The sequence below is a fragment of the Plecotus auritus genome, assembly GCF_963455305.1.
Source record: "Plecotus auritus genome assembly, chromosome: 1".
In the NCBI taxonomy this organism is placed as follows: Eukaryota; Metazoa; Chordata; class Mammalia; order Chiroptera; family Vespertilionidae; genus Plecotus; species Plecotus auritus.
The window spans coordinates 83,932,091-83,946,782 of record NC_137770.1 but is presented as its reverse complement, the minus strand read 5'-3'; the positions used below and the strand labels follow the sequence as shown (position 1 = coordinate 83,946,782).

General features: G+C 43.8%; 1 protein-coding gene across 9 annotated transcripts; it reads left to right on the top strand.

Annotated features, from left to right (window-relative positions):
• The first annotated feature begins 3,036 nt into the window (after positions 1–3,036).
• Positions 3,037–13,980, top strand: HAUS4 (HAUS augmin like complex subunit 4). Of its 9 annotated transcripts, none has more exons than XM_080673690.1 (11): positions 3,037–3,172; positions 7,571–7,638; positions 9,164–9,272; positions 9,512–9,654; positions 9,763–9,894; positions 10,223–10,357; positions 11,766–11,862; positions 12,576–12,721; positions 12,848–12,978; positions 13,322–13,390; positions 13,533–13,980. In XM_080673690.1, the coding sequence occupies exons 4-11, from the start codon at positions 9,607–9,609 to the stop codon at positions 13,714–13,716; spliced, it is 942 nt and encodes a 313-aa protein (XP_080529816.1). In that variant the 5' UTR covers positions 3,037–3,172; positions 7,571–7,638; positions 9,164–9,272; positions 9,512–9,606; the 3' UTR covers positions 13,717–13,980. The 9 variants fall into 9 exon arrangements, with proteins under 9 accessions (XP_080529816.1, XP_080529813.1, XP_080529814.1 ...); XM_080673688.1 differs by lacking the exon at positions 9,164–9,272 and adding an exon at positions 5,097–5,198 and having other exon boundaries at positions 3,042–3,172; XM_080673692.1 differs by having other exon boundaries at positions 3,045–3,342; positions 9,164–9,349.
• The last annotated feature ends 712 nt before the right edge of the window (positions 13,981–14,692 follow it).

Sequence of the window (14,692 nt, the reverse complement as noted above, 5' to 3'; positions counted from 1 at the left end):
AGTTTTAACTGCCAGGGTAGTCTATACACTCAACTCTCTAGTCTTATGTGGAGCTGGCCTATGAAATCCAGCACTTCGGCTGGTCCAGTCTCCTCTTGGACCCAGAATATAGCTTGAACTCCTTAGCTCTACCTCCACTTGCTGGGATGTTGCCTCCATTGTAAATGATCCACATTTTCTCTCCTTTCAGGCCCAGGTAAAATAACAATTTATTTCATAGTCTTTCCCATTCATTCCTGCAGGGAAAAAAATGTACTTTATTTGAGCTTCTCTAGAACGTGTAATCTTAACAGCTCTTTTGACACCTTTGCTGCTTTATATTATTTGCTTTCCATGTGCATGTCTTATCTTCTCAACTACATTCTGAATGTCTTCAGGTCTGGGACTAGGTCATATATTATTCTTTGTGTCTCTCCCAAGGCATTTAGTAAGTGCTTAATATATGTCAGTTTTAAATCATCTCACTTTGATAGTCTTTCCAAAGTGCTTTCTCAGCCATTATCTCATTTGATCATTACATCAACACTATGAGATTGGAGAAGCTAAAAAAATATGTTATTTCCTCCATTTGACACATAAGGAAACTGGAGCCCAAGGTCACTCAGTTTGTCAGAGACAGAGATGGAACAGATAATTGCATATGAAGGTTTGATCCTATTCAAGATTTCCCATGGCTCTCCACTCTACCCTCCTACCTGAAGACCGGCCATTGTACCCTTCACCATCTCATGTCCCAAATACTTTAGCGCTCCTTAGCCAAAGCTTTGTGGTACCATATTAGAAAAATTGACAAATATAAGACATGAAATTTCAGTAGATTCCTGATCAGCTCTGAGTCACCAAAACATGCCTGCCATTTTTTCCAAGTGCCATTTGTTAGGGCAGTGGTCGGCAAACCGCGGCTCGCGAGCCACATGAGGCTCTTTGGCCCCTTGAGTGTGGCTCTTCCACAAAATACCACGGCCTGGGCGAGTCTATTTTGAAGAAGTGGCGTTAGAAGAAGTTTAAGTTTAAAAAATTTGGCTCTCAAAAGAAATTTCAATTGTTGTACTGTTGATATTTGGCTCTGTTGACTAATGAGTTTGCCGACCACTGTGTTAGGGGCATTCATTATGCCTGTTATGCCTGATGTTGAATGATGCTGCACTACAGAGCTGAGGAAGCATAAATAATTTTTAAAAGCTTTAGAAAACAACAGCACTTTAATATTAAGCATAAAGGGTGGCAGCTGACAAGATGACCAGGGATATAAGATTTCTGCACTGGACCACACTATTTTCCTATATATTGCTAGAATAATTCCCTAGCTGGCACTAAAAGAAAAGGTTAGCCCTAGCCGGTTTGGCTCAGTGGATAGAGCGTCGGCCTGCAGACTGAAGGGTCCCAGGTTCGATTCCTGTCAAGGGCATATACCTTGGTTGCGGGCACATCCCCAGTAAGGGGTGTGCAGGGGGCAGCTGAACGATGTTTCTCTCTCATCGATGTTTCTAACTCTCTATCCCTCTCCCTTCCTCTCTGTAAAAAAAAAAAAAAAAATCAATAAAATATATTTTAAAAAATAAATAAAACAATGCCTTAAAAAAATAAAAGGTTAAACTACCACCCAGCACACTTAGCCTGTGATTCCTTCCCTACCAGCCAGACTATCAGTTTCTCCTCTGATGCAAGAGATTTGATAACCCTGGTGCAATTTACTTAGTATAAAATATTATTTTTGAAATAATTCACCTATAACAGATTTCACTCAACTTTGAAAAGAAGACAGTGATGGGGTTTAAGACAGAGCGTGGGGGGCGGGAGGGGGGACTTAAGAAGAACAATAACTTTTGGTCAAAGTCCATAGCCAACTTGAGGTCAAGCCCATGGAGGAAGTCAGGGAAATTGTTCCCCTCCTCCCATCATTGCCTTCTCTCCCTCCAGCCTCCTGCTGGGATTCCCCATTGGCTGAAACCAGTCAGGGAATATGGGAACCCTGAAGTCCTTAGAGGCAGTCCTAACCTGATACATAGAAGGTTGAAGAGCAGGATCTGGATCTGGGGGCAAGTGGAAAACATCTTAGTCTGGCCAATGAAACACATGGGAAAGTCTGGTGGGTGCTTCTGGGGAAAGAATTTCTTCCCAAACTGTTATAGGAAGACAGCTTTTCCCTCCCTCCCTCCCTTCCTTCCTTCCTTCCTTCCTGCTTGGGATGGGTTGAGAAGCCTTGGGACTCCCAGCTCCAGACTTCTTGTTAAGCAAACAATAAATGTCCATATAGTTGAGAGATAGAGATAGAGATAGAGATAGAGATAGAGATAGAGATAGAGATAGAGATAGAATAGAGATAGAGATAGAGATAGAGATAGAGATAGAGATAGAGATAGAGACAAGAGATAGAGACAGGGGCGAGGGAGGGAATGAAAGCTGAGAGGGTCCTGTCCGGTGTGGCTCGGTTGGGTGTCACCTTGTGCACGGAGAGGGTGCTGGCTGGATTCCAGGTCAGAGCACATGTCCAGGTTGCCAATTAGATCCCCAGGTCGAGGCTGGTAGGGGAGGCAACCTATCCATGTTTTTCTTTCACATTGATGTTTCTTTCTCCCTCTCCCTCCTTTCTCTTAAAACACACACACAATAAAACCATAATCAAAAAACAAAAAACAAGCCCAGTGAGGAGACTCTTTGGTGGGGAGAGGTTTCAACTCTGCCAGCGTGACCCGGAACAAGTAACCTCTTTGCTCCTTAGTTTTCCCTTCAGTACAATGGGTATGATTGTGACTTCCTGTAAGAACTAAATGAGCCGAAGCAAGGCAAGTAAAATGCTCGGCACAGTGCCTGGCTCATTGAAGGCCCTCAATAAAAGTTGGCAATCATTACCATTTTATCAACGTTTGCCTTCAACGTGGGGTAGGTACCCAGGAAAAAGGGCTCCTTTTCCCACCACGGGCTCCAAAGCCAGGTTCTGCGGCCGTGGGCGTGTAACGCGGGGCGGGGCCTGCCGTTCCCGCCTTGAGCGTGGCCCCGCCCCCACGCCCTCCCGCGGCCTCCGACCTCCCCCTCGGCCTTCCGGAGCCCGGTGCCGCCCGCCCTTGCGCCGGCCGAGGGGGAAGTTCCTGAGCCCCGACGGGGGCGGGGCCCGGGTGTCCCCAGCTCGCTCCGCACCGCCCGGGGAGCTCCGGCCGCCCTTAGGGCGCAGGTTTGCTTTAGCGGGTGGCGGGCGGCGCGCGGGGAAGAGGAGCCCCCGGAGGGTCCTTCCGGCCAGTCCCGGGCCGAGGCCGCCTCGCCCTTGGGAATCCTTGGCTGCCCAGGCGGAAGGGAAGTAGGCGCCGGAGAACGCGCTCCGCATTTTGATTCATCTCGGGCTCTGTAAGGGTCACATCTTGTGAAAATACCTGTAAAATCAATTTAACGTTCAGTGCAGCGTGTAAAGACAGCTCTAAGAATTTAAAAGACGCCTGAGTCAGAACATTTAAATGCTTGGGTCCCTGTAGCAGCGTTTTAACACGTCTGAGTGTAGAGGGTGGGGAATCCAGCTTGATTGCCGCCACGGTTCACGCCCTCTAACATTTAAAAAGGGTAAAGAAAAGCACTCTAAACCCCCCCAAGTAGGCAGTTCCCCCGCGGAGGCAATAACAGCGGACTTTTTTGAAATTTAGGGTGGTCCTCATCTTTGTGAGTGAAATTAGTCTGCGTAACTTTTATTTGCAGGCCTCGATCAAAGATAATTGCGAAAACACTGAGCTTACCTAAATAGTGGCTTTGGTTGACAAGTAGATTGTGCTATTAATTCTTAAGGTCTCTCCAAGGCAGGAATTGTTATCTCAGTTTTGCAGGTGGGAAGAAGTTTGGCACCAAAAACCATCTCCCTTAATTTGCAGCTCAGCACAGAACAATGGCTGAGCTGCAAATTAAGTCCTAGCATCCTGACTCCTCAGCTGCGTCCCCCTCTAGACCGTGTTACAAAACAAATGAGTAGTAACTTGGGAATAAACCAAATGTTCTGTGAACGTGAAATGTTAAATCATAATAACCTTCTATGTCTGTTCTGCTTTGGGAGGCGCAGCTGTCCTTTGGAGTTTGATACCTTAGAGGAGAGGTTGAAGCAGCAAAATGGAAAACAATGTCAAGGGAAATTTTTTGTCTCCAGAGGCCAAACAGTGCCCATCACTGCCGATTTGTATTGATGTCATTCTTTTCAGTGTACTCTATGTTTGGGCCTCAGCTGCATTAACTACACCTTTGCATTACTCTTTTGGCACTGGCCTCCCTGTCTGTCTTCTCCTTTTTTTAATTTTTTTTTTCATTTTTATTGATTTCAGAGAGAAAGGGAGAGGGGGAGAGAGAGATAGAAACATCAATAATCAGAGAGAATCATTGATCAGCTGCCTCCTGCATGCTCCACACTGGGGACTGAGCCTGCAACCCAGGCATGTGCCCTGACCGTGAATGCAACGGTGACTTCCTGGTTCATAGATGGATGCTCAACCAGTGAGCCATGGTGGCTGGCCCTGTCTGTCTTCTTATGCTCTTTCCTCCAGGTGCTCTTTACTACTACAGCTGTTTTGTGAAAACCTGTTGTTGTTCAAGTGTGGCATGATTTGTTACTCCTGAAGGGTGTTTCTGGAATTAATGATAAAACAAAAAACTTCCAACACATCTTAGATGAAAGGACAAGTTAAAGAAGTGCAAGAAACTATTGTGGAATTTAATAGCTGAGTAATTTGAAGGGGAAAAAGTAGACTTTGGTTTCTTTTTTTTTTTTTCCTTTCCCTCAGTTCACTCAACTGAGAAGCAGCAGCTCAGTTTTTTTTTTTTTAATTTAATAAATCTTTATTGTTCAGATTATTACAATTGTTCCTCTCCCCCACCCCCATAGCTCCCCTCCACCGGTTCCCACCCCACCCTCTGCCCTTACCTCCCTCCCACTATCCTCATCCATAGGTGTATGATTTTTGTCCAGTCTCTTCCTCCACCCCCAAAACCCCTTTCACCCCGAGAATTGTCAGTCCACTCCCTTTCTATGCCCCTGATTCTATTATATTCACCAGTTTATTCTGTTCATCAGATTTTTTATTCACTTGATTTTTTTAAAAAAATATATTTTATTGATTTTTTTACAGAGAGGAAGAGAGAGTGCTAGAGAGTTAGAAACATCGATGAGAGAGAAACATCTATCAGCTGCCTCCTGCACACCTCCCACTGGGGATGTGCCCGCAACCAAGGTACGTGCCCTTGACCGGAATCGAACCTGGGACCCTTCAGTCCGCAGGCTGACGCTCTATCCACTGAGCCAAACCGGTTTTGGCTATTCACTTGATTTTTAGATTCACTTGTTGATAGATATGTATTTGTTGTTCATAATTTTTATCTTTACCTTTTTTTTCTTCTTCCTTTTCTTAAATAATACCTTTCAGCATTTCATATAATACTGGTTTGGTGGTGATGAACTCCTTTAGCTTTTTCTTATCTGTGAAGCTATTTATCTGACCTTCAATTCTGAATGATAGCTTTGCTGGGTAGAGTAATCTTGGTTGTAGGTTCTTGCTATTCATCACTTTGAATATTTCTTGCCACTCCCTTCTGGCCTGCATAGTTTCTGTTGAGAAATCAGCTGACAATCGTATGGGTGCTCCCTTGTAGGTAACTAAGTGTTTTTCTCTTGCTGCTTTTAATATTCTCTCTTTGTCTTTTGCTCTTGGTATTTCAATTGTGATGTGTCTTGGCATGGTCCTCTTTGGATTCCTTTTGTTTGGGGTTCTCTGCACTTCCTGGACTTGTAAGTCTATTTCTTTCATCAGGTGGGGGAAGTTTTCTGTCATTATTTCTTCAAATATGTTTTCGGTATCTTGCTCTCTCTCTTCTTCTGGCACCCCCATAATTCGGATGTTGGTATGCTTGAAGTTGTCCCAGAGGCTCCTTACACTATCTTCAACTTTTTGGATTCTTTTTCTTTTTGCTTTTCCAGATGAGTGTTTTTTGCTTCTTTGTTTTTCAAATCTTTGACTTGATTCTTGTGATCCTCTAGTCTGCCTTTAGATCTCTGTATAATATTTTTTATTTCAGTCAGTGTATGCTTAATTTCTAGTTGGTCCTTTTTCATATCCTCGAGGGTCTCGCTAAATTTATTGGCCTTTTCTGGGAAATTCTTGAAAAACCTTATAACCGTGGTTTTGAACTCTATATCTAGTCGTTTGTTTTCCTCCATTTTTTTCATTTGTGATCTGTTTCTTTGTCTTCGCATTTTGGCTGCTTCCCTGAGTTGGTAGAGTAGCTTTGTGTGCTAGGTGTCCTATAGGGCCCAGTGGCTCAGCCTCCCATTACCTGAGGTGGACACTCTTGGTGCACCCGTTTGTGGGCTGTGTTCACAGTCTTGTTGTAGTTAAGCCTTGATTGTTGTTGGTATCACTGGGAGGAATTGACCTCCAGGCCAATTGCCTATGAGGATCAGCTGTGTCTAGGCTGGGAGAACTTCTGTGCTGGAGACACTCTTATGAGACAAGGCTTGCAAAAGCCTCTGTGCTCGGCTTGGATGGGCCGGATCCCAGGGTGGAACAGATAGCCTTGGTTTCCCGTCAGCCCTGCCCTATGAGGCCCCTGTGTCTCAGTGTCCCATGGTAATCGCTGCAAGCACCTCTGAGAGAAAGCCGCCATCGGGTTTCGCCCACTGCCACACAATCCAGTTTCTCCCCGAATGAGTCTGGGTCCCCAAAGTCTCGCCCGGAACTGGAGTTCAGCGCAGTCGGGAGCCCCCGTCTCCCTCCCGCTTGAGAAAGCTAGCTGCGCACTCAGCCGCCAGTCCTCTCCGCGCACGCGCGTCTCTGTACCTCAGCCTTTTGCAGCTCCCCTGATTCTCAATGTGCTTTTCTCTTTCCTTCTAGTTGTAGAATTTCCACTCAGCCAGCCTTCCTGTGGTTCTGGATGATGTCTGTTTTGTCTTTTAGTTGTAGTTTTGAAATTGTTGTGCGAGGCAGCAGTTTAGTTGTTTACCTATGCCGCCATCTTGGTTTCTCCAGCAGCTCGGTTTTAACTTAGAAATAATTGTGGAGCCCTAACCAGTTTGGCTCAGTGAATAGAGTGTCAGCCTGCGGACTGAAGGGTCCCAGTTTCGATTCCGGTCAAGGGCATGTACCTTGGTTGCGGGCACATACCCAGTATGGAGTGTGCAGGAGGCAGCTGATCGATGTTTCTCTCTCATCAATATTTCTGACTCTCTATCCCTCTCCTCTCCTCTCTGTAAAAAAATCAATAAGATAAAATAAAAAAGATATAATTGTAGAGAGAGGGGACATCCTCCTGCTTAGATTAGTGAATTGGAAAGTTTTCTTTCTTAAGGAGGCTCCCTTAGACACCTTATAACAAGTGAAAACATTTATGTGTTTAGAATGCAAAATGTTTTGCTGATGATAAGTCTGTTTGTCTATAAAACTTGTATAAGAGCTTGGGACCTTGGATGTGTGATATAGCCCCTCCTTGTTAAGAGGCATCCCCGAGGTCCCTCCCCAGCTTGTAGACAATAGAAATTTGAACCCAAGGTAGTTTTCTCTGGAGCATCCAGCCAACTCATCTTTTTGTTTTCTCTGGATGGATTCAAAAGATAAGAATATCAGATGGCATCTGGGGATTTCTGTTCACCTGGAGAAGGGATGGAAATACTCCAACAAGGTAAGAATAGCCATTTGCAAGAGTTTTGATGACTTATCCAGAAAGGTTTTATGCAGGTTCTTATCTTCTATAATAAGAAGGACTTATAATGGGAGGGGATGGGGAGGACTTACAATGTTCACTAGTATGGCTTTTCTCATAGAAGCTTATGTTTCTAAGGAAATTAGGATACATGACGATTCTTCAACACTGTCTTATTGGAGAACAGATTACACTGGCTCCTGGTCAGTGTCTGCTTGTGCAGTAGACTAAAAATTCAAGATGCTCCCATGCTGTGTGAGCAACCATATCCAGAAGATAAGGGTGGCCAGTAAATTCCTTAAATGCTTCCTTTCTACCTATATCTTAAATTTTTTAATATTTTGTCTCCAAAATCTCAGATCCTTCCAATACCTTGAATTCTTTCCATATCTTAAGTCCTTTCTATATCTTGAATCCTTCAAAGACTTGTATCTTCTATATTTGACCATTTCCATATTGATCATTCTGCCTTGGGGGGTAGGGAGAGAGATTTCTTATCCTGTAAAAGGATTTTGAGTATGATGGTAAAAGGACTTTGAGTATGATGGTCCAAAGAATGAAAATTTTAGTATTTGGTAAGTGGGAGTAAAACAGAAGCCTCCAGCAGAAAACACTTCAGAAAAGAAATGGAAAGAAAGCCCCTTGCCCTGGCCGGTTTGGTTCAGTGGATAGGGCATTGGCCTGCGGACTGAAGGGTTCCGAGTTCAATTTCAGTTAAGGGCATATGCCTGGGTTGCAGGCTCAGTCCCCAGTAGAGGGCCTACAGGAGGCAGCCAATCGATGATTCTCTCATCATTGATATTTCTGTCTCTCTCTTCTCCCTTCCTCTCTGAAATCAATAAAACTATATTTAAAAAAAAAAAAGAAAGCCCCTTGAAATATGGAATTATGACAGGTTCCCAGTTTCTTGCACTTTTTCTCATGCATGTGCTGTTCTGCATCCATGGGTTACTCAACCCTATTTATAATGGGGAGAATTTGGTTAGTTAAATTTTTAAATTTACTCTTAAGAAAAGTATACTTTCAGTTGCTTATGCCACTAGAGATCATATCCAAAGTTGGAACTTTACTTGCATTTTTTTCTCCCTTCCTCAAGAACTCTAGTTGTTCTGCATGAATCAGCCATTTGGGGTGCTGGGGTGACCCCTACTAAAGGGTCCCTTATTGATTTATCTCATGCTTTTCAACTGTATTTCCATTTTCTAAGATCTTACTTTTATTAGAGACGCATTCCCGAATTCTTGTTTATAAAATGTTTTTATTGATTTTAGAGAGAGAGGAAGGAAGAGTGAGAGAGAGATAGAAACATTGATTGGCTGCCTCCTGCACACCCCTTACCGGGGATCCAGCCTGTAATCTGGGTATGTACCCTGATCAGAATCAAACTGGTGACTTCTTGATGCATGGGACTACGCTCAGTCAGTTGAGCCACACCGGCCAAGGTATTTGTGGATTGTTTTGTTTGTTATTCCTCACCCAAGGATATTTTTCCATTGGTTTTTAGGGAGAGTAGAAGAGAGAGAGAAACATCGATGTGAGAGAAACACATCGATTGATTGTCTTCTGCACTAGCCCAGACCAGGGCCTGGGCCGGGGAGGAGCCTGCAACCAAGGTACATTCCCTTGACTGGAATCTAACCCAGGACCCTTTGGGCCGCAGTCTGACGCTCTATCCACTGAGCCAAAAATGGTAGGGCTATTTGTGGATTTTTAAATCTTATTAGAATTAGGAAACTTTCCTACCAAAAACCTGGGTTGTTGTTGTTTTTAATATTAAGAGTTATGCTCAATTATATAAATTAAGAGTTCATACCTTCTTTGCTTTTTGTCCCATTGGGACATCCCATTAAAGTGTGCAGCAGACAGCTTCCTCCTTGTAACCTGAGTGAAGAGGACCTGTTACAGAATCCACACTTCAGCAAACTGCTGCTGAGTCTCTCACAACATATGGACGAGAGTGGCTTAAGCCTCTCCCTGGCAAAGGAACAGGCTCAGGTAAGAGCCCTAATTGAAGTGATGTTAGAGGAAGGAAAAATCTTTTTTTTTTTTTTGAAAAATCTTATGAGAGAGAGGTTCCTACCTGGGATTTTTAAAATTTTCTAGGCATGGAAGGAAGTTCGACTGCATAAGACAACATGGCTGAGGTCTGAGATTTTACAAAGAGTCATCCAAGAGCTGCTTGTGGACTACTATGTGAAGATACAAGACACAAATTTAACTTCTGAGGACAAAAAGGTGGGGCAGGAGAGATGAAGTAGAGGTTGGTTACCATAGGAATGAGCAGGCCAACTATGGCTTCATCTGATTATATCATCTGGGGGAAGTAGGAGCTTCATGTAATGGCTAGAGAAATGGACTGTAGTTATGAGGGGAAGAGGTGGGTGTTTTGTCAGGGTTTTGAAAAGAAAGATTAACAGGAGGAGGCACTGACATCTGGGAGGTTATCTGAAGAGGATGACATATTTGAGGACTTTTAAATGTGTGAAGAACTGGTTCATGAGGTTGGAGGAGGTGGAGTGAAAGAAGTTTTATAGTAACCTCCTGTTGTTTTTATTCTTCTCAGTTTCATGAGACCCTTGAACAGCAGCTACTTGTGACTCAACTAACACAGCTCTTAGGTCCTAGCCAGGAGAGGGTGATGCCTCCCCTGCTAGGACTGGAGAAAGCGGACCTTCTGGAGCTCATGCCACCCTCAGAGGTTGGGAACGAGCAAATATTGGCTTAATTTCTCCTGTATATTTGAACATTGTTTGGTTAAGCTTTATTGTTTTTAAAATGTACATGTTCATGGTGGTCAAACTTAAATAAATAAGAAATACATTACACAGAAGAAAGTAAAAGCTGAAATACTACATCTAGAAATAAATAATACAACTTGACATAGTATTATACCCTCCATGCTTGTACAGAGAATATAATATATTTTCACTTAATATATTTTGGACTTCTTTTCAAGTCAATAAATAGATACAAATAAGATGATACTTCCTAAAGCACTCTTAGCACAGTGTCCAGGAACATAGTTAGTGCTCATTATTCTTATTCTATCATTGGCTTAAATAACTGACAGGATTCCATTGTATGGATGAAACATAATTTGTTTAACCTTATTGATAGATATTAATTTAAAGTTGTTTCCACATTTTTGCTGTTAGAAACCACACTGATGAACATGCTAATTCATATGTGTCTTTGCCCTTATACGATTATTTCCCAAGTATTATTGCTCAAAGTGGGGTCATTGGGTCAAAGGATACACACATAGAATATATTGGTACATATTGCCAAACTGTTTTCCAGAAAGGTGTTTCTAGTGCCCGTACCTCCCCACTCTTTTTCATCAGTGTGGGATTTGGACAGTCATATTATTCTTTGCTAATTTGATAGGCTAAAAATGAATCTCCCTGTTCAGGCATTTGCTATTATAAACAGTGCTCTGCATGTACAGCTATTTTTCAGTGTCAGTCCTCTATTGGGTTTATCTCCTGATAGTTTTTTTTTTTTTTGCACATCCCTATTAAAAGCATTACATTTTTTTAAATGAATCTCCCTGCTGTCTTTTTTAAGATTTTTTTTATTAATTTTTTTTTGATAGAGGAAGGGAGAGAGAGAGAAACATCTGTGTGAGAGGGAAACATCAATCAGCTGCCTCCTGCATGCCATATCCCCTATCAGGGATGGAGCCCTCATCCCGGGCATGTGCCCCAACCGGGAATTGAATGGGCAACCTCCTGGTGTACAGGATGATGCCCAACTTACTGAGCCACATAAGTTTTTTGTGGGTGTTTTTTTTTAAAACATATTTAGAGAGAGGAAGGGTGAGAGAGAGAGAGGAGAGAGAGAGAGAGAGAGAGAGAAACATCGATTGGTTTCACCCCAACCAAAGATTGAAACCTCAATCTCTGGGTATGGGCCCTGGCTGGGAATGGAACCCGTCTCTGGAGGATGCTCCAACCAACTGAACCACACTGGCCAGGGTTCCCTGATGTCTCTTAATGCATTTCCTTTGGCTATTATTGAGATTGTTGTCATCATGTATTCATTGGCTGGACCTTCCTAGTTCTCACAGTCTATTTGTATCTCTCTCTGTGTTTCTGTGATTGTAGGATTTTGTGTGGATGAGAGCTCGGCTCCCACTGGAAGTGGAGGAGCAACTCAAGAAGAAGTGTTTCACTCTGCTTTGCTACCATGATCCTAATTCCGGTGAGTGCTGGCTCTGTGTTCTGGTCATAGCCAGTCCTCAGGACTCCTGGGTTGCTCTTTGAGAACAGTATATTTGAATTTGGATTTGGGACAGAAGCTGGGAAGCATTGGAGACATTGGAGATGTTTGTTTCCTTGCTGGTAGAACAAAAGCAAGGAATTTTGTGAGAACTCTTTTTTTTTTTTTAATCTTTTTTTTTTTTTTTTATTGATTTCAGAGAGGAAGGGAGAGAGACATAGAAACATTGATGATGAGAGACTCATTGATTGGCTGCCTCCTATACGCCCCCGTGGGATCAAGACCTCAAACCAGGGCATGTGCCCTGACTGGAAATCAAACCGTGATCAATTCATAGGTCGATGATCAACCACTGAGCTATGCCAGCTGGACCTTTTATTCAGCAGAGACCCTCTTGCTGCAGGGAAGAATGAGTTAGTTCTCAGGAGAATCAGCACAGAATACAGAAGAAAGTTCAGGCTAATAGGTGTTCCCCTTGTCTTTATTTCTATGATTTAAGAATTAAGGGCCAAATCTGGAATTAAAGAGTGAAGACAATTATGAGAACTGGGCCATTTTTAACAGGACATCAGAAGAAAACCTGGATAAAGACAGAATTCCTAGGGCTAGATGTAGGAAAGGGGCACTGAAAAATGGCCTTAAAAGGTCCGTAGCAATTAGGGTTTTACTGTCCAGTCCTCTGACTTTTTGCCCAGATTCAGATCATGAAACCCTGAAGGCAGCAAAGGTGTGGAAACTGGCAGAGATCCTGGTGAGTGAGAAGCAGCAGTGCCAGGATGCCAAGAGCCAGCAGAAGGAGCAGGTGGTGCTGCTGGAGAAGAAGAGAGCCACCTACTCCCAGGTTTGCTGGAGCAGTGGGGTAGCCTCCTCTCTTTTACTCGGACCCCAGGGGCACTTTGGGGAAGCCAAGGATTTCTGACCTGCCTTCTTTTCTACCATCGCTTCCTCCTGCCTCCTGGGGGCTCAGGTGCTTCTCCGCTGCCTTGCCTTACTGCACAGATTGCTTCAGGAGCACCGGCTGAAGACTCAGTCTGAGCTAGACCGCATCAATGCCCAGTACCTGGAGATCAAGTGTAGTGCCATGATCCTTAAGCTGAGGTGAGCTATGAGCCCTATGGATCTAAGGGATACACCACCCCCTAAACCCCTGCCCTCATCTCTCTCTAACATGCGTAGCACCTTGTGGGATCCAGTAAATGTCACACAGCAGTATTAGCCTTCAGATTACCCCAAAGCTTTCAACATTCTTGATTCTGTTATTTGAAAGCTTTCTGAAATAGGTGCTTGACTGTGAGATAAATTGCTCAGGAATTCAGAGTGACCTTGTTTATCCTCTCAATTCTTAACCCACACCTTTGACCATGGCAGGTGCTGTGTCCCATTCCTCACTCTGCTGTTGTCAGAGATCCTCAGCTTCACATTTCTTTCTTTCCTCTGTCAGGATGGAAGAGCTAAAGATTTTGTCTGATACTTACACTGCTGAGAAAGTAGAAGTTCATCGTCTCATTAGGTGAGAACTCCCAAGAGCTTGGTACAGCTATTCAGAGCTGGTTCCCATACTCTAAACTCATTCATTTTAACATGTCCTCATTCTTGTCTCCTTTCTGAGGAGCCATATTCTTATATTGTATCTTCTGTGCCTGGGCTCTCAGGGACCGTTTGGAGGGGGCCATTCGGCTACAAAAACAGGACATGGAGAAGTCCCGACAAGTCCTAAACACCTATGAGGTCCTTGGGGAGGAGTTTGACAAGCTGGTAAAAGAGTACACCCAACTCAAGCAGACAACTGAGAACAGGCGTTGGGCACTCCAGGAGTTCAACAAAGCCTACCGCTGAATGTTGGCCGGCCAGGAAGCACGGCTTGTGCATTGGCACTGCTTCCTCTTCCTGCTAAAAGGACCACCTCCACCTGGGACCATCTTCACTCAAGGGAGTGTGGGGACACTTGCTCGAAACATTGCAGTCATTTAGGCACCCTCCTTGTTTACGACTGAATCTCTTCTGGACACTAGCCGATTTATATAAATTTATGTACAGCTATTTTTCAGTGTTGGCCCTGTATGGTATTTGATTATTTCCTGAATAAAGTGATAATATTGAGTCTTAGGATCTTAATCATTTTCCTTTGGGGAAAGATGGAAAAGGAGTATCAAAGGCTGCATGGGTGGAGGGGCAACTGAGTAGGTATAAATAGAGACAGATCTACAATGCTTACACAAAGGGTGGAAGGTAGAAGTGCCAACCTGCCCACGTGGAGTCTTTGAGGCTTCATTCTGAAAGCAAGAATGGATTAAAACTGGTTTGCTCTTGAAGAACTATATAATTCCCAGAGGAGTGCTAGCTGTTAAGGCAGGTAAGGACCTATTCTGTCACTGTGGCTCTCAGTGGGGGTGTTTTGTTTTTTTTTGTTTTTTTTTTAACATATTTTATTGATTTTTTACAGAGAGGAAGGGAGAGGGATAGAGAGTTAGAAACATCAATGAGAGAGAAACATCGATCAGCTGCCTCCTGCACACCCCCTACTGGGGACGTGCCCGCAACCAAGGTACATGCCCTTGACCAGAATCGAACCTGGGACCTTTCAGTCCGCAGGCTGACGCTCTATCCATTGAGCCAAACCGGTTTCGGCTCAGTGGGGGTGTTTTGATAAAGCAACCAGGCATCCAGTTCTTGTTACAGGAAAGGACACAAGCCACTTGTACTCCTGGTTCCCTCTGGTGTGGTTTGAGGGTTACTTCTTTTTCCAAAAGCAGAGAGTGGGAAGAGATCACTTTGGGGAACCAAGTTCCATAGTCTGCTCCAGGGGTGGGCA

Coding starts and splice junctions, on each gene's coding strand:
- HAUS4 (XM_080673687.1), top strand. CDS start 7,584: ATGGCATCTGGGGATTTCTGTTCACCTGGAGAAGGGATGGAAATACTC. Junction 7,639..9,511: donor GATGGAAATACTCCAACAAG/GTAAGAATAGCC, acceptor ATCCCATTAAAG/TGTGCAGCAGACAGCTTCCT. Junction 9,895..10,222: donor TAACTTCTGAGGACAAAAAG/GTGGGGCAGGAG, acceptor TATTCTTCTCAG/TTTCATGAGACCCTTGAACA.